The following is a 19551-nucleotide window of genomic DNA, read 5'->3' on the forward strand; positions in this document are numbered from 1 at the left end:
GTTAATGCAGATACTCTTCCAGTTTAAATATCTCTGATTTAGAGAGGCAATGAGTTCAGAGAGAAAAGGTTAATGCTGTCCTGTGGTGTGCTCTGTTTGACTTCTAAAGAGGTTGCCAAAGTGGTCTCACTCAGAAAAGATGACAGGTTTTCAGTCAGCCTGCTGCTGTTGCGGATAGAAGGCTGATAAACTTCAGTGTGAATGTCAGCAAGCCATGTGACGGTGTGACTCTGGGTAGTCATATACTTTCCAAAGGTGTTTGAAGTTTGAGCTCTGTGAGTTTTCTTTGCAGTAGAGGTGAAAAATGAAAATGAGTTCTGAACGTGTTAGCCTAGAATATACCGGATACAGTAAATGCACGTTGTGAATTAACAGTCTTTGAGGAAGTTTGAATGTAACAAGATGATGTCTCCCTATAATAGATAGGCTTTGAAATTAATGGCCTTATACTGCTAATGAACTAGGGAAATTGCATTGCTATTCATTAGTTATCTTACTGAAATTGTAGTTGCAAAAGCTGGTTAATTCTAAAAGTCAAGATGAATGTGGAGGAAAATGTCAAGAAATAGATCTCATGGAAAAGTAGAATCGTTGTGCAGAAATAAGTCTTTTAAAGATACAATCAACAATAAGACCCCACTACTACAGAACTACACCTGTCATTCCTCCTGTTAAGAACAGCCCATCACCATGTTCCTGGAGTTGTGTCTTAGTCAGTGTTCTATTGCAGTGAAGAGACACCATGACCTCAGCAACCCTTACAAAGGAAAGCATTACACTGGGGCTGGCTTACAGGTTTGTAGGTTAGTTCATTGTCAGTGTGGCAGGGAGTATGGTAGGAAGCAGGGTGTTAACACAGGCAGGCGTGCTGTAGAGAAGTAACTGAGAGTTCTGCATCTGAATTTGTGGGCAACTGGAGAAAGGCATGCTGGTCCTGGGTGGGAATTTGAAAACCCCAAAGCTACCCCTAATGACACACTTTTCCCCAAGAAAGCCACACCTCCTAATCCCTGTCAAATTGCACCACTCCCTAGGACCAAGCGTTCAAATATATGAGCCTATGGCCACTCCTGTTCAAACCACCATACACCCTGAGCTACACCTCCAGCTTCCTGTTACAAGTCTTGTGTTTTCACTTATCTCTGTTTCTCCTTTTAATCTCAGTGTTCCACACTAAAGGGAATGAGGGACTTCTGATGTCTGCTCACTTTACAGTACTCTAAGGTGGCATTGCGATGGACAGGTTACTAGGTCCCCTTCCCTGCTTTCAGTATGGACTGTTTGCAAAACCGTCAAAGTCTCACTTACCGTCCTGGCTTTGCTTTAGAAGCCAGCATGATCCACTTAGACTGGAGGGGTTTACGTTGCTAAGAGTTGTCCATCTTGTTTCGTTTTCTGAGAGCAAAGCTAAACTTCCTCTGTGGAATTTGCATTTGTCAATTGAAGACCCATCTGACTTGAAGAATTTCCTTTGACTTTCTTAAATATGATTTACATGTAAGGATTCTAGAATGTTCTACACTTTAAGGTATTGACTATAGCTTCATACTCGCTTCATGGGGTATATGTTGTGAAGGACTCTGTAAACTTAAGATTTCAGACTTCCTTTGTGCTACTAAAGGCTCCATTGTTTTTCTAGATTTAGGGATTCAAATCCCCTTAGGGATTAACGCTCTCTGAGGAGCTCAGCAAACTGAGAGCTTTGAAGACCAAAGCTCTCAGAGGGCTCTTATGCACAGAATAATCCACAGAGCACTGCCCTGCTTGCTTTAGAACTTGAGGACATGGGAAGGGCTCCTGGCTGTATCCTTGTACTGAGAATTCTGCATGCTAACATCATATGGTTAAAAGCCACTCAGCAAGCCCTTGAATGGCTTCAAACTCTGGCGCAGAACCGGAGACCCAAGCTTAGTAAGGCAGAACACTGAGGTGTGCATGCTGCCTCTGTGTGTCAGCACTCTGGAGCAGGCTGGGAGACAACAGCACCTTGCCAGAGACAGATAAAGACTGGGACTCTCAGAATTGCACGGTTTTTCATGTGTTGTAGTTAGGTCGTCTCCCCATCCCCTTGACTTTTACAGCCTTGTCTCCTCTGCTTGCCCATCCATTCCAAGGGTACTGAAACGAAGACGTTTAACAAGGAAATGCAAGTGAGCGTAGTCCATAATTTTACTAATAAGCAAGAACTTGGCTGTATCTATTTGTTGAAACACATTCTGAGATAATATAGGAAAACATTAAGTAACTTTAAAGACTTTAACATAGAATTGTGTGAGATTCAGCAGTTCCATCATAGGAATGTGTTCAGAGAATGAGGGAGATTGCTAATGAAAGCCAAAAGATGAAGAGACACCATCCTCCCATTGGCTGGTGGACAGATACACACACTATGGTCTGTCTACACAACAGGACCACCATACCCTAAAAGCAGGAAGTCCTTTCTGTGCTGTAGCAGGACTGTGCCTTAAGGACATCGTGCTAGGTTCTCCTTACAGGAGTCCTCAAAATAGCCAAATCCATAAACACAAAGGAGACAGGCGTTAGTGTTTAGCAGGGATGGTGTGTGTCACCTAGTGTTTGATGGCACTGATCTACTTAGAAACAACCATCAAACCATAATATAGCCCAGTTGTTTGCAAACCTTTAGTGGGGATTCCTGAGCTATCTGGACTATGTTTAAGCCAAGGACAGAATCCGTAGATTTTTTTTGTTTTTTAAGAGTGGGTACCAATGCGTGATAGTTGATGTCCCTGCAAACACTGGTGTATATCACAGGAGCATTTTCACAGCGCAGCAGAAGCTTCATGCAGTGAATGTGAGGGACTGCAGGTAGGAACCATGGACATGAGCCATGAAACAGCATATTACCATGTTCATTGGCTTTAATATGTATGTCTGTGGTGTGAGCAAAGCCTTTTCCCTGTGTGTGTGTTTGCCCTTGTGTGAGCACACCTATTTGTGCAGGTGTTTGTGTGTGTGAAGGTTGACCTTGGGCATCTTACGCGTCTGTGTTTGAGATACTATTGAGGTGCATATTGAGGCATGGATTTCCACTCAGACTCAGAGCTCACCAGCTAGCTAGTCCATCTAGCCTGCTTGCCTAAGGATCCTGTGTCTTACCTTCCAAGTGCTGTGACTACAGATGAGCCCCCATGGGTACAGATGGGTACTGGGGATTCAAACTCTCATGCTTGCATGGCAATCACTTTACCCACTGAGCTGTCTTCCTAACTCCTGCCTAGAATTTTGTGTTTATATTTTTTAATAATTGCTTAGCATGAGCTAGTCCCTGAATAGCAGTGGCCTTTTAGGCCCTACTGGCAGATGATAGTCCTTTATATAGGACAAGTGAACTGGAAGGTGAGTGTTTTTAAGCACAAGGAGTGATCTTAAGTGTGTTTCCTCTCAGACTATCAACTAAGGAAGGGAAATCTGAATTCGGATGAGAATTAGCCATGTCTTCCCAGGTCACTGGACTGACAGTGAGTTTTCTTCCCATAGAATGCAGTCCTTTTGACTCTTCACCCATGTCAGTACCAAAAGCAATAGGGAGGGGGGAGAAGAAAGAAAGGAAAGGAAAATGAAAAGAAGCCTGGTATGGAGCCCTTAAATTTTAATAAGCTATGAGACATGTGTTGGGAGTTACATCGGCCCTTGGGGGTTTCTCTAACTAGCTCAGAACATATTTCCTGTTCCCTGGATGATCTCAAACATTCCTCTCTCCCTGGGCTCGGTTGTCAGTTGTTGCTGGCAGGTGGGTGAGTTGTTGATCATTTAATCCCTTCGCTGCCTCCAGTGTTGTGCCTGTGATTATTTAATGTGGTGGTTAACCCTCTGAAGGCTGGTTTCCGTCTGCTCTTTTCATCCTGGCTGTTTGTGGAAAGCCTTTTCTCTGTGTTCCCTGAAGCTGGCATATCTCGACACCTCCATTTCTCTGCTGACTGGCACATCCTGATGTGCCACATTCTGTTTGTCAACAGTTACATTCAGCAGATACCCGTTGAGTACCTAATGTGTACAAAGCACTTGGGGGCCATTGGAATCCCAATCCTGTCAAGTTTCAACCCAGAAGTGTCGAAGATTCTGGTTCGTTAATTCCTCATTTCCCCCAACACTTAGCTTTTGCTGGTTTGTTTTGTGTGTGTGTGTGTGTGTGTGTGTGTGTGTGTGTGTGTGTGTGTGTGTTTATAGCTGGGTGTGAAGTGAAGATGACACCCACTGGGCGATCTCAGGTGGGAGAATAAGCCAGTAGACCTTAAATTTTCCTCTTGTAAGGAGGTAGAGTGAGGTGCCTGGTCCCCATCGAGCATTGACAGGGCGGTCGCTCAGTGTTAGGAACCAACCCTTTGTCCTGTCCAGCCACCTGTGATCACTTTACTTCAAGAAAGCGTAAACTCTCTTGAATTTGATGGTAAATAAATCCGAAAGAGGTATAGTCATGACTGAATGAGTACTCGGTTGCAAGGGAAGATGACTGGCCAAAATATGAACTTTACACTAGCCTGAACAAGATGAAACCGTGCCATAAAGAGCCAGTAGCCATCAGGCAGGGTGGTCACTGAACCAGTCACCTGTCTCCTGAGGGGATGCGGAAGCAGGGGGTCTTGGTGTTGACTAGCACTTCCCAGCTCCCTGCTGGATTCTAAGATCCTGGGCAGCTGTTACTTAAGTGTACTTGTTGACAGTTTATGGTTGTTCCTGTACTGTGGAGGATATGGCTGGTGTAACCCTCCTATCTTAAGTCTGCTCCATCACTGAGAGGTGCCAAGTGCTTCAGCTGCTGAGTTGTGCTTAGCCACATCACCTTGGAAGGTGTCCCACCCCATGAACCACAGGGGGCTGGCAGTGTGGACCAAAGGCATTTTCAGAGAGCTCCCTGAGACTGTGGTGAGTCAGGGGGAGGAGGCCTGCTGAGCATAGCAGCACACCACACTCACATGTCAAACACATCATTATTGTGTAGCCTTTGATTTAATTAGACTGGCCTTATTTAGGTTTAGAAGGTATAATTAAGTATTTTCAGTTGATTTAAAGTTACATAGTCTCATTAATTGGTAATTCTTTTTTGTCTCAAAATAGTATTTTTCGATTTAACTCCCCTTACTGCTTTGCGTACTTAATTTTTTTAGATTAGCTCTCTGAAAAGTTAGCTATTAAGGCAAATCACTTTAATGGAAGACACCACAGCTCTTTGGTCCCTAAGTCTGTGTGCTCTTGGGTTTTTAATGTTTGCATTCACAACTTTCCGTCCATCTGTTTCTGTCTGTTTGTGACAGTCCTGAGTTACCTTGCAGTTTTGAATAAGATGATGTGTATACATTTACCCTTTATAGGTTCCCTTTGTCCTTTACAAGAAGTCGTTGTGTGCAGTATTATGTCCTTTCCCACTGCTGAGTCTGTACCACAGCTGTGTGGCACAAGGTATCATGGCTTCCTCCCTGCCCCAAGGACAACCCCAGTTCTCAGTGGAAAGCGGGGTCCATGTGTGTACTCAGGTCTGGAAATTGAGTCACTATTACAAGTGCCTCAGAGGTATGAAATAGACTGGAGTTGCAGAAAGCCTGTACTGTTCAACTAAGTTTAAGTTTAGTAATGGGTAGATAGTGGTTCTTAAGTCATAAAGAAAATTGTTGAATGAGACATTTGAGGATGTGGCTAGAGGAATGGCCCCGTAGTTAAGAGTGTTTATTGTTCTTGTAGCAGGCCCAAGTTCATCTCACAAGGCAGCTCACAAACTGCCTGTATCTCCAGGGAATCCAACAGCCCTCTGAATTTCTCAGGCAGAAGCACGTATAGAAACACGCTGTCACATAAACATAGGAAAGAAAGGTTTGATTGTTGTGGCCTAGGGGACTTGACAGTGTCATTGTGCAGTAGAATAAAGGTGGTTTAAACAAAGAGTGAGTTGCTGCACGAGTCGAGCAGATCAGAGCAAGGCAGGGCCGAGGAGGGGGCTGGGATTGCATGTGGGAAGAGCTGGCCAGGCCAGGCTGGTGCTGGGTCATCCCTTCCCACAGCCAAAGGCCTGTGACTTTCCACCGTAGTTAATGGGGGGTTCAGGGCAGAGGCCTCCCTACCCAGCCAACACCTGTCTTCCAGGGTGTCAGTGAGCCAGAGGGGAGAGAGGCAGGGAGGCTGTCTTAGTCATGACCAAGGCAACTCTTACAAAACAAAGCATTTCGTTGAAGTCTTGCTTACAGTTTCAGAGTTTTAGTCCATTAGAGCCATACTAAGGAACATGATGGCAGACGGGCAGAGAGAGCCACTGGGCCTGGCATGGGCTTGGGAAACCTAAAGCCCATCCCATAGTGTCATATCTCCTCCAAGGCCACACATAGTCTTAACAAGGCTACACCCCCAAATCCCTCTAGTCCTTCACAAACAGGTCACCAGCTGAGGAATAAACATTTCAATAGATGAGCCCCTGGGAGCTATCCTCCTTCAAACCACCACAGAGCCAGTGGCAGAGGTGGTGTTTAGGAACCAGGCACAGAGAGCTTACCAATCTTGAATATCAAGTCTGTGGATCTGTCAGATGTGTCTGAGAGTCTGGTGAAACCAGGTGGGGGATCCTACCTAACGGCCCAGATGACATGGGTGGGGCTGTCTAGGAAGGAACTGTAGCTTCTTGTGAGATAAACTTCACACCCAGGTGCTGCTACGGAAGCTGCATTCTCATACCCTGGCATGACCCATCGTGAGGGCCATGCCACTGTACACTGTGATCTCTATCTAGTCCCTAACAGCCTTGACTGAAATAAATACTGACTGGTGATCAGGAAAGGTACTGATGTATGATGCAGGGGGATGGCCTCCATCATCGCTCACCTGTTACCTCAGTAGCTCCAGGGCCATAGTCAGACTGCTTATGTTAGCCACATTTCGGTGACAGTGAAAAGAACTCCCAGTGTGAAACTAGATGTTACCAGGCAGGGCATTTCAGCCTTGATGATCTGGCCTGGCAGCTGTGTGGTAATGCCACCAGTCAGTCTGGTCCTCCTACTCTCCGTGTTCCTCCTGTGTGCTTGGTCTGTGTCCAGAACCCTGAGTGCCTGATAATTCATTGGAATGCTTGACTGGAGCAGGAGGGTCGCCCGCTCTTATACAGCCAAGCTCTGGGACTAGGCAGTGACAGGGTGTGGCTTTGCTGAACAGAATTTGGGTGGCCTGCTTCTTAATCATAAGGTTTCTTGTAGTGATGATCCTCAGCAAGATTGAGCCTTGTGTGTTCCCAGGGAACTAAGTTGAGCTGGGGGCTGTTCATTCATGGACTTTCTCCAGCATTCGTACCACCACTGTCTTGCCTTGCTTCCGACTGAGGAACGTTTATAACTGGGAAACTCAGATCCCGTGGTTGGAAGTATAATTGAAGGGTAGAGGGGAGGGGGCCTTTTATATTCTTTGTTTTATTATGAAATAGATACTAATGTTTCAAGGCTGCCTTTACTTAATATCATGTTCATATGAAAATACCCCTCTCAATAAGATTAATTTTCAGATTGCATAAACTGAAAAAGATTTTACGTTTGAATAGGATTGAGTCAGGTGTGAGTAACAAATTCAAATGTTAAACCTTATGAACATGGCTTATTCTATAGACACCAAAGGCCTTGCTCTCTAATTTCAGAGAAAACAGTGGCTCTGGATATCTAAGATAGGTAAAATCAGTTTTAAGCTCTGATTAAGACCCGTATTGCCTTGACAACATATTAAACTCAAATACAGTTAAGAGAAAAACCAATGAGTGTTTACTGAATGGAAATTAGCATCCTACAGTTTGGGTTAGTCAGGATTATATAGCATTAAAGAAATACACAAAGTAGGAGAGTTATACAAAGAAGTATCCTGTGCCGTCTATATCATTACGAGTCACTCTTAGCTTTTGTGTAATTATATTCATAATAAAATGACATGGAATACCATCATCTGTCCACATGCCACTTTTGATTTCTTAATTTTCAGTTGCTATGATAAAACAGCAAACCAAAAGCAACTTAGTGAGGGAAGGGCTTATTACAGCTCTAAAGTAACACTGTCACGGAGAGAAGTCGGGGCGGGAACCTGGAGGCAGGAGCTGAAACAGAAGCCACAGAGGAGTGCTGCTTACTGGCTTGCTCCCCGTTGGCGTTCTTCCATAGCTGAGGACCACTCACTATGAGCTGAGCCTTCCCATATAAAAGATTCATCAAGACCGTGCCCTCACAGACTTGCCTGCAGACCAATCTGTTGGAGGCAGTTTCTCGGTTAGGATCCCCTCCTCTCGGGTAAGTCTAGGTTTGTACAAGTTGACATAAACCAACCACCCCATCGCCTTCCGTATTTGGTGAGATTTTAGAAATACAGCCGTATGATGTCATGTATGGATAAATAATAACTTTTTCCATTTTCTTTTATTTGTTTGTTTGGTTGGTTGGTTGGTTTTGGTTTTTTGAGACAGGGTTTCTCTGTGTAGCCCTGGCTGTCCTGGAACTCACTTTGTAGACCAGGCTGGCCTCGAACTCAGAAATCCACCTGCCTCTAACTCCCGAGTGCTGGGATTAAAGGCGTGCACCACCATGCCTGGCTACTTTTTCCAATTTAAAAGTAGATATATTTAAATACATTGTGTGTGTTATGTCATTTCTATTCCTTTTCCACAGAGTAGACCTCTAAAGGTGGAATTTTGGGACAGAAGTTGATAGGCCATCTTATAGTACTGCTCAGAAGTGTGCTTTCAGCTGGGCGTGGTCAGCCTGGTCTCCAGAGTGAGTTCCAGGATAGCCAGGGCTACACAGAGAAACGTTGTCTCAGGGGGGAAAAAAGAAAGGAAGAAATGTGCTTTCATCGGCTCCAACTTTATGTTTAAGCCTTTGTTACTGGAAAGGTAGAAATGGTAGTTCCCTTTCTCTGCCCACGTGATCACTTTTATACTTGGTGGTTTTATCCCTTAGTTTTGAGTTTGCAGCATGTCTCCTGTTTCTGTGACTGTGCGTCTGTGTATCTGTGAGTCTGTATGACTGACTGGTCTGTTTCCATCTTCGCACCTAAGGCGTCACATTCATGCTTCCATGTCAGCACAGTAGTAACATGAAGTCCTGAGTGGACCTGAGTTTTCTGTCTTTTAATGTTCTTTTCCACGGAAACCATGTTGCATTATTTTTCATTAAATACAGCTGTTTTAGGAAAACAATCAAACTTTTTTAAGATTTATTTATTTATTATGTATAAATACACTGTAGCTGTCTTCAGAAGAGGGCATCAGATCTCATTACAGATGGTTGTGAGCTACCGTGTGGTTGCTGGGATTTGAAGTCAGGACCTCTGGAAGAACAGTCAGTGCTCTTACCTGCTGAGCCATCTCTCCAGCCCCCAAAGTCTTTTTATTCACATTTATTGCATGGTCCAGGGCAATCTAACTGGTTTATGTGTTTCCTGATCCAAACTGTTTCCATTGTCTTGTACCAGAACTCATGTACTGTATGTAGTTTATGGAACTAGTAAGGCACATTTAATTTTGCTGAAAAATTATAGTGTGTCTTCCTGTTAAATCTTTACTATAAATACTGATTGACGTCTATGAGATCTTAAATTGGAAAATGTTTTTAAAGTATTTGGTGTTCTCAAGAATCATGGTTGTATTTTTTTTTTTTTTCTTTTGTAATGTTCTTTTGATAGCATCTATCCATCCTGGTTGTTTTGTTTTTGAGACATGGTCTCACTGCCTAGAACTCACAAAGACATGTCTACCTCTTTGATCCTGGAATACTGTGATTAAAGGCATGTGCCACCATCCTTGGCCTTATTCATGGGTATTTTCTAACTAGTAACTAGACTGTGAAGTATGTATTTTTCTTGCCCTTACACAACTGTTAATGAAACAGGATTATAGTGCCACAAGTGACCTCCATGTGCTGTGTTGCCACATCCATATGACACTGATTTAAACAGATGCTTCTAAGGCAGCTGCTGCGGGGGTTGTGCTTTCTTGTTTATGTTTTGCCTTATTTCTGCTGATTGATTCATCTTGAAGTATTTTCTTAAACAGTACACCTTTTGAAGATGTATTTCTAGTATGTTCTAAATGATTTTTTTTTTCATTTTTGTTGTTGACATGGAAGTAAGGGAGAGGTGGAATATTTTTCTTGTAATGAGTCCAAGTGGTTACTATTTTCTGCTTTAGTTAAAGGCGCCATTCCATTTTCTCTTCCCTAGAGCTCTGAAGGTAAGTAGAATGTTCAGTCTGCAGTGTCTCACACCCCCAGGTTGTCAGAATCTTGATTTGCCCGTGTCTGTGTGCATCCATCCTGAGCCTCAGAGGCATGACTTGGGTCTTTTGGGGTTTTGTTTTTTGAACAAATTCTCCAATCTTAAAATTCACTCTTTTGAAAATACAACTATTTACTCCTTTAGATCTGTCTTAGAAATAGGCATAATAAGAAACATTTTTTGGCAATTTCATTGTCCTAGTTGGTTTCTGTCGAGATGAGCACCGTAACCAGCAGCGTCTTGGAGAAGAGGGGGTTTTTTTGGCTTAAGGCTCACATTATCAAGGAATACCAGGGCCAGCATTCATGGCAGGAGTCTGGAGACAGAAGCTGAAGCTGAGACCACAGAGGAGCGCACTTGCAGGCTTCCTCCTCCTAGTTTGCTGACGGCCTTTCATCCACAGCCTGTACCCTCCACATAAACCAATCAAACGAACACACCCCACAGACATGCCGCAGGCCAGTGTAGGCAATTCCTCAAGTGAGGTCCCCCGTCCCAGGTGTGTCATGTCGACAGCCAGAGCTAACCATGACACATCTAGGATTTAGAAACGAAACCATTTTAACTAGTTTCTGTGTGGACTGTAGTCGAACGGTCCTAGCTACTGAAGAACTATGCTAAGCAAGACTTCCTGCCTCGGGCTGGTGAGATGGCTCAGTGGGTAAGAGCACCCGATTGCTCTTCCGAAGGTCCGGAGTTCAAATCCCAGCAACCACATGGTGGCTCATAACCATCCGTAACAAGATCTGACACCCTCTTCTGGACTGTCTGAAGACAGCTACGGTGTACTTACATATAATAAATAAATAAATCTTAAAAAAAAAAGACTTCCTGCCTCCTCCCCGGGGGAGGGGGGCACAGTTAAGTGGCAGACTGTTAATACTGTCTGCCTGGAATACCTGGAGACTGGCAAGCAAGTCAAGGGCTATCAATTTAGCATGTCTGAATCTTACCCCCCCCCCATATTAGGTCTTTGTTCTAGTCTTAGTTCTTATGTATGGAAGATTTAACTTTGAAATGTCTTTTCTGTTAATCTCATCACTTCACATCTTGGGTCTCTTCCTATACAGTGATGTAATCGTGGACATCAGTCTTGTTTTCCTACTCTGTCAGCCTGGGTTGCTTACTGGAGATCTTGGTTTTTACAATTTAGGGTGTTGGGTTTTGTTATATACAGATTGTGAGTCAGGCAATGGTGGCAAATGCCTTTAGTCCCAGCACTCAGGAGGCAGAGGCAGGCAGATGGATCTCCAAGTTAGAGGCCAACCTGGTCTACAAAGAGTTCCAGAACAGTCAGAGCTACACAGAGAACCCTTGTCTCAGAAAACAAGCAAACAAAAAAAAAACCGCTTTTTGTTTTGTTTTTTAAATTTTTACATATATGTTTGTGCATATGTATTTGTGAATGCAGATTCCAGGGAGAACCAGAGGCATCAGGTTACCTATAGCTGGAGTTATAGGCAGTCGTAAACCACTTGACATGCTAGGAACCAAACTCAAGAGATCCTCTGCAAAAATAGTCTATTCTCTTAACCAGTGAGCCGCCTCTCCAGTCCCACGAGATACTGTTTAGAAGTGTTAGCTTTGTGCTAGCTTGCTGTAAGCTCTGTGCACTGCTGTGTGCCTGTGCTGTGCTCTGCGTGCACCGTCTCTCACGGGGCTTCCATACTCCCAGCCCTGTATTATATAGACGCTGACGATTACTCAGTTAGGGTCTCTGGAAATTGATTAGATAGATTGTCCTCAAAAGTTGTTTGCTACCAGACTTATTTTAATTTTTCTCTGTATATGCAGGCTAATATTGGTCCTTAAGACTCAGTGGAACTTTGGAGAGATTCTAGTGTTTTCTCCCTGTATGCAGCCCCTCGGGATCTGCGTGCTGCTCATTGGTGGTTTTCCTCTCCCATTGGGTAGTAAGCTGTTACGTTATGCTGCCCTCCCTGCCGGCTGCCCCAGGTCCGGAGACAGATGCTTGCATATTGTAATTAGTTGTTAGTTGTGCAAGTTGCTTGTATATAGCTGTAGCCCACATAGCTTAAGGAAGAAGGGAGGGTTTGGCTCACAGTTTCAGGGTTAGTCATCCTAATCGAAAGCCATGTTAGAAACAGCTCTGTTCAGGGTGGCAGGAGAAGCCTGCTTATCGCTTGGCAAGCCAAAAGGCCGAGAGAACTGTCCAGAACCCAAGGGTGGGTATAACCTAAGAAGGTCTGCGCAGGTGCCCTCTCCCCATGCTGAGGCATGGCCTCTCCTAGATAGAGATGGCACAGTCTCTCGGGATTCAGTGTCTAGTGGGAAATGTTCTCTATTTCAGACTACCACAAAAGAAAACCAGGTGTTCGAAAAGAAATATGTATGTCTCCATAACAAATGTTATGCTATTGTATCGTGGGAGGACAGTGGTGGCCAGGGGTGTCAGTCCTTAGTGCTCAGAGGCAACTTTTCCCTGTTTCCCTAAGTGCCTGTGAGTCCCTGGATGATCTGTTTATGGTCTGAAGGACAGTTCTTCCTGGGTCCAGCCACTAGCAGGCGATTACAGCTGTGTGATTTTTATTGTGGAGCAGTGAACTAGGAGCACTGGCAGAAGGTTTCCTGTTGGGCTAAGGAAGTTTGTGGGTAGTTACAGGGGCAGCTGCATCACCCAAAGCGACATTCCTGGAGTTCACTGCACTGGCCCTCTCTGGGCACTTGCTGTTGCAGACTTCACCTTGAGAGGGGGCCCTGTAGAACTTAAAGGGTGGGAGTGGTCTTCGACCTAGGAAGTTTGCTTCCTTCCTGGTTTCCCAGTGCCCCCTGGAGTGTTACAGTATGGAGGACATTGTTACACAGTCTTTCTGCCCCAGAGTGTTGAACCGCTGCTGTCTCTGGATTAACTGTGTGAGTAACTGTTGTATAGGTGAAGGCCCTTGGAGTGTTGTGAGCCTTAGGGCTGTAGGAGTGAATGAAACAGCACTGACCCCGCCCTCGAAGGCCTTCTGGAGTGTGCCAGTAGTAAATATATTTGAAAGTGTGCTGAGAAAAACAACTTTTAGGGACTCTATAAAGGTGAGGGACCCGCACTTGGTGGGTAGGTTCATGAAAGACTCGGCATGACTTCCGGAAGACAAGAACAGCTTAGCCGTTTGAAAGTCTTGGGATTACCTCTTTTGTGCCCTGTATAAAGGCTGTCTTTGTATTATTCTAATGCTGATTTCCATCTAGAAGAATGTTGAGTACAGGCTGGATTTTGATATTGTTATTTTTATGTGGCACCTCCTGTCCTGCTGTCTTCTTCTCCATCACCTTGTGATTGGTCAATAAAGAGCTGATCAGCCAATTAGCTGCATGGAAGAGAATAGGATGAGACTTAAGATTCAAGAAAAGAGAGGGCAAAGGGAAGGGTGAGCGCCACAGGATTTGCCAGGAGGACACACCTGGAACAGAGCAGGCCAGTGCAAGACTCAAACTGCAAGTAATGAGGGGCGGGTGGCTGGGATAAATAGCTTAGCGGGTTATAATAGCTCAGGTCGGCTGCTTGTTAATAAAAATACCAGATCTCTGCATCTATTATTCAGGATCTAAAGTGGGCTGTAAAAGAGGGTGTAGAAACGCCCTGTTGTTATATTGTAATAAAAGGAGCATCAGAAACCTCCCAAAGAATTGCAGTTACATCTAGGGCAAAGTATTCTAGCAGAGGAATAATATGTTCAGAGGTAAAGAGGTGGGACACACCTGGATGGGTACAAGAAGAGCACTTGGCTTGACTGTCCCAGTGGGAGCAGAAATGCACAAATGCTATAGGCTATCAGGATAGGCAGGAACTTACCTTGGGGTTGGTGATATGGGATGCCAAAGCTCAGTCTTACATGAGCACGTCCTATCTAAATAATGCATAGCTATTTGCTTCATGCTATCCATAGATGGATAACAGGGTTCTCAGACTGACTCTGGAATCAGCAGGACCCTCACGCACAGTGAGCCAATAGTGGGTGGGTGGGTGGGTGGTTGGACAGGATCTCATTTTGTAGCTCTGACTCGTGAACTTTCAGAAAACTTCCTTCCTCTGCCTCCTAAGTACAGAGATTAAAGGCAAGTGCCACCATGCCCAGCAAGTTGATTATATTTGTTACAGCTTTTAGTGCTCCTTCATTCTTGGCTTTAAGGCTTGTTCTTTAAATTGTAAGATGTGGTGGGTTTCATTGCTATAAGTGCATGTAATGTGCTTGATCATTTAAAAACAAATAAATAAATCTCGCCTTATTCCCAACCTTGCAACAGACTATTGGCTAGGAACTGAACTCACTTTCTCTACAAGAGCAACACGTGTTCTTAACCACTAAGTTCTTCAGCCTCCATTTTTAGGTTCTTGAACCATATACATTTTTAAGTGAGAATTGAATGGTTTTTATTGCCCCGATTGAAGCAGGTGGAGGTGTCTCCTCCTGTTGTAACAGTCAAGGTACTTTACTGTCCACTTTATTATAATAAAAAAATGTTGAGGCTTAATAGTAGAGCATGTACCAGGCATACATGAGGCCCTGGGTTTGATCTCTGGCACTGAAAAGTTGAAGAACCATGTGCCAGGATTGGTTGAAGCATCATCCATGTTAATACTGAGGAACAGTGGTGCGTGATGGGACATTGCTAGAGAAAGGAGAGCCATCCTGTGCTAATAACCTTGGAAGCTGAGTGTCACGTCATGCCTTTAGTTCTACCACTTGGGAAGCAGAGGCAGGAGAATCTCTGGATTCAGAGCCACATAGTAAGAACTTGTCTCAGAAACCCACAAAACATAAAAAAATGACACGGTAAAATGGAATGGGGTCCAATAGACTGACCTAGTAGGCATATTCTGGGACAGCCTGAGCAAGAAGTCCTTGCTGCCTGCGATATCCACAAGGAACAGTGGCCACTTCTCCGTAGGCCTGCAAAAGCACGTGGCTTCATCTCTGTCTCTCTTTGGTCCCTCTTAGATTTAGAACAAGGAACATTGATTGATCTTCCGGTCTTTGTCAGTCAATCTCGTTTCCTTTTCTCTGATCATGTGTTTTCTGTGAGACACAGGCTCTAAGTCCCATTTTTTTAAGAAGCAAGGCTCAGGTTTTGACGTTTTCTTTACAACACTTGCTTGTGTGCGTGTCCAACATTTTTCTTTCTGACTACCAGATAAGCAAAGTGGTGGTTCCTTTAAAAGTGGACTTGGGCAAGCCTCTAGTTGGTGATATTCTCTAATAGCTAAGTCCTGGGTTTGCGACGGGCCTCTGTCTAATTCAGAGGCCACACTGGGGACTGGTTGATGGCAGGCTGTCACAGACCACTGTGATTTCAAACTCTTGGCAGGTACATCCGCATTCATGGATGCGCTAGCAGCCAACGGGACAGTCACCATACAGACATCCGTAACAGGAGTGACAGCCGGGAAAAGGAAATTTATTGACGACAGAAGAGACCAACCTTTTGACAAGCGGTTGCGCTTCAGTGTGAGGCAGACAGAGAGTGCCTACAGATACAGAGATATTGTCGTCAGGAAGCAAGATGGCTTCACCCACATCTTGTTATCCACAAAATCATCAGAGAATAACTCACTAAACCCAGAGGTGAGAGACATGCCCCAGGCTGTGACTTGACACTTCTCCATGCCCTGGTGTCCTGGCCTGTTTTGCTGAGTGACACTCTACAGTCTTTCTAAGCCTTCTGGGGAGATGACAGCTGCTTCTCATCACACTTGTGGCCGTAGTGGCACATCACAGGAGGAGGGTGCCGAGGAGCCACTCCATTCTCCTATTGTGGGAAACTATGGTTTTGAAGTGGGGACGGTAGCTTCATCCTTCCTGTCTTGGTCTCCCACTTCCCAAGTCATCTGTAGAGCATAGAGCAGCAGCCTGCGGCCTCCCTAAAGTCTCGGGGAAATGTGTATGCACAGACTCTGCTTTAGCTAAAGTTTCATCAGAATCTTGATGGGTTCCTTATTCAGACCAGATAGAAGTACCCTAGGTCTTAGTCCCTTTAAAGACTCTAACCGTCATCCTTCTGTACAGGTGCCATCCGCATTATAGCAGATACATGTCCTTGTCAGTAAGCACTTAACTAATAAGTAAGGGAGCTTTCAGTGGCCCTGGGTAATGTATTCACAGAGTTTGGAAACCAATTCTGTGAAGGCTCTAGAATCCAGTGTCTGAATTTGCATTGTACCTCGGTTCTTATGGTTGCTTGTTTGCCATTGTGCACATCTTAGGCAAATGGGGATCTGGCCGGAATCACAAAAGGCTGGCCCTTGGTCCACTTTTAGACTTCAGGGTATCTTCGATGTTTCTCGGAGGTCATTTCAAGTGGTGCATACCCTCTGACACTGGTGCACCCTTGCTTGCTCGGTACACTTACACCCAGCAAATGATTTAGACTTACACCCAGCAAATGATTTAGACTTCTGTCCCCATGGTGTTAGGTGGCTAAGAAAAACAGCCAAAAACCGTAGAACTGAACACGTTTCTTGAAGCTGGCTGAATATGCCACCTGCTGTCCGAGGTAGAAGTTCCAGAAGCAGCCATGTGCCTTGCCTTGTCTGCTGAGAGCCTCGGTGGGTATAGAACAGCCAGGTGACATAGATTCACGTGCCTTTGCACCAGTGATTGTAATTCACCGCAGTAACCTTGAGCCATAAGCCCTGGTTAGAGAACATGAAAAGCATACAGAGTGTTTACCGTCATGGTGGGTGGCAATTAGACTGGAGATGGCGCTCATCTTAGACCTAGACTGTCCCATTAAAAAGTGCTTCATAGGGTTCTGTGCCCAAAGTGCTCTTGACCACTTGCACCTGTGGTGACTTCCAGGTAATGAAAGAAGTGCAGAGTGCCCTGAGCACAGCTGCGGCCGACGACAGCAAGCTGGTTCTGCTCAGCGCCGTGGGCAGTGTCTTCTGCTGTGGTCTGGACTTTATTTATTTTATTCGGCGCCTCACAGATGACCGAAAGAGAGAAAGCACTAAAATGGCAGACGCTATCAGGTATGTACAGATGGGGGCTTTCAACGGAACGCTGGGGTGCTGTAGGGTGCAAGTCTCTGAGAGAACGAGCCTTGAGGGAAGTGCACATCATCCTCTGGAAGGCACTGTAGCAAGACTAATTAATAAATAGTAATACTTGCCTTGCACCTGTCACAGAATTCAGGGCCGTTTGGCTTAAGTTTGGGCCTTTGGGGACCATTGTGATGATTTAGCCTGTGTATTTGTGCTGTGTTTTATCTCCAAACAATAACACACCGAGTGCTGTCCCCTTACATTGTCTAGGCTTTATGACAGCCCCATAAGATCACACAGTGGGTGTGGTTCTTTTTTTTCTTGTTAGTGTAAGTAATGCACATGCTTGTTTGTCCCAACCTCCTCCTAACCACTCAGAGAAGCAAATGATGCAGTTAAAAGCCCCATTTCTTTATACTTTCCCAGAAAATAGACTATTTATTTCCATGTGTTCTCAGCCTTTTCTAAATATATTTTAATCTTTCAAATGATGATAAAAATATGTATTTTGAGACATGTGCCTTATAATGTAACTAAATCATTTGAGTTGTCCCTTGCATTTCTGTGGTGAGAGCATTGCAAAGTTTTCTTTTGAGACAATCAGACCTTGAACTTAATGATCCTCCTGCCTCAGCCTTCCAAGTTCTGGGGTTATATCCAAGCCACTACCATGCCCAGCTTGAAATCCACTTTCTTGACCATTTTCAAGTCTGCGGCATGTTTTTAGTTATAATCAACATGCCGTTCTCACTTTAAGTGTTTTGAGATGTATACGTACAAGTAATGAACGCTAGATTTGGTCTCGCTGCCTGGCAGCTTGCTTCTCCCTGTGATATTAACACCTGGAGACACACCCTATGTCCTAATAGTTCAGAAGCCCTTCCCTAGAACCTCCAGATCCCACTGTCAGCAAAGCACCTCTCCTTTACTGTGCTAATTACCTGTCACCTTCATTTTTCAGAGGTGAGTTTTAGTTAAAGTGAGTAAAGCCAGTTGCTAGCCAGGAAGGTCTGTCTTTCCCTGTCCACCTCTCTAGAAGGACGACATCCTCACGTGACTCCCTTATACCCTTTTGTACCTGTCTAATTTGTAGCAGATTGCAAATGCAAAGTGCAATACAGCACCTTGGATCTCCTCCCAAACCCCTAGGTCCTTGTAGACTGGGGCTGAGAGTCAGTGGGCTTAGCAGTGCCACTGTGGCACTGGGCTTTCTGATCCCCTATTAGCCATCTGGAGACACACAGCAGAATGGGACGGACTTCCTTTCATTTGCTTTCCTGTATTGATGGGTCTGGGGTGTGACAAATCATCTCTTTGTCGGATCACCCAAATTGTTCCCACGGATACTGCCTACAGGCCCTGTAACCCCAGACCTTGGCATTACACAACATATTTAATCATTTTCAAAATTAATAGACAGTGATTTAGGAGGTTACCCACCTTCTGTTCCAAGCATGTCCAACTCATGGGCTATACACAGTCAAGGATAGCTATGAATGCTAAACACAAAATTATAAGCTTACTTAAAACTTAATGTTTTTTTAATAACTTAATTGTATAATTCTCAGGCATGAAATGTGCATGTGACAGTATCATGTCACAATGTCAAAAGATTGACTGTGACTGCTGACTGTCTTTCTAAGTGTAATTGTAACTTGATTGCTTTTTTTTCTCAGAAGTTTTGAGATCATATAATCTTACTAAATATTATTCCGAATTGTTATTTCTGGACTCCTAAATAACTTGAGGCTTATAGTAGATGGCACAGTCTTTTTTGGAAATTAAATTGCTTGCTCGTGTACCTAAGTCCCAGGCACATCAGTACCCCAGAAAGAACTAGATAGCAGTCCGACACTTACCAGTAAGCGGGGATGTACCAGTAGATGTTCCTCACGCTCAGCCCCCATTTGGGATCAGTGAGCAGCAACTCGAGATTCATTTTTACACAAATCATCCTCTGCCTTGTAGCAGCTTTGAATGTTTTTCCATTGCTCAAACTGGATCCATACAGAAAATGTGTGTTCTGGTAGCCCTGGCCTGATACTAAAAACAAAAAACAGGGATTGCCAGACAGTGTCATCACCATTTGGATTCTTTTTCAAGGTCCACTTGCTTTGAGCTCCACTTGTGAATCTTCCGATGTTCACTCCTCCCTCCCTCCCTCCCTCCCACCAGTGATAAGTTACTCTGGACAGAGCCGAGATTAGTGGTGTTGGGATTAGGAAAAAACAGAAAAGAAAAAGGTCAAGACATTATTTCAGATAATCTCATTTCTTGAATTTTTTGGTAATTTTAAAGGTTAGTTTTCTTCATTT

At 44.4% G+C, this 19551-nt stretch overlaps 1 protein-coding gene across 2 annotated transcripts in view; it reads left to right on the forward strand.

Moving 5' to 3' along the window:
- The window catches only part of Cdyl (chromodomain Y like), a 138738-nt gene that overhangs the window by 105845 nt on the left and 13342 nt on the right, over positions 1-19551 (forward strand). For both annotated transcript variants that reach the window (XM_021215344.1, XM_029547468.1), the window contains exons 3-4: positions 15562-15818; positions 17052-17224. In XM_021215344.1, the coding sequence (XP_021071003.1) occupies positions 15562-15818; positions 17052-17224 (430 nt within the window). The remainder of the gene's footprint in view (positions 1-15561; positions 15819-17051; positions 17225-19551) is intronic.

Source organism: Mus pahari, chromosome 16, assembly GCF_900095145.1.
Source record: "Mus pahari chromosome 16, PAHARI_EIJ_v1.1, whole genome shotgun sequence".
NCBI lineage: Eukaryota > Metazoa > Chordata > Mammalia > Rodentia > Muridae > Mus > Mus pahari.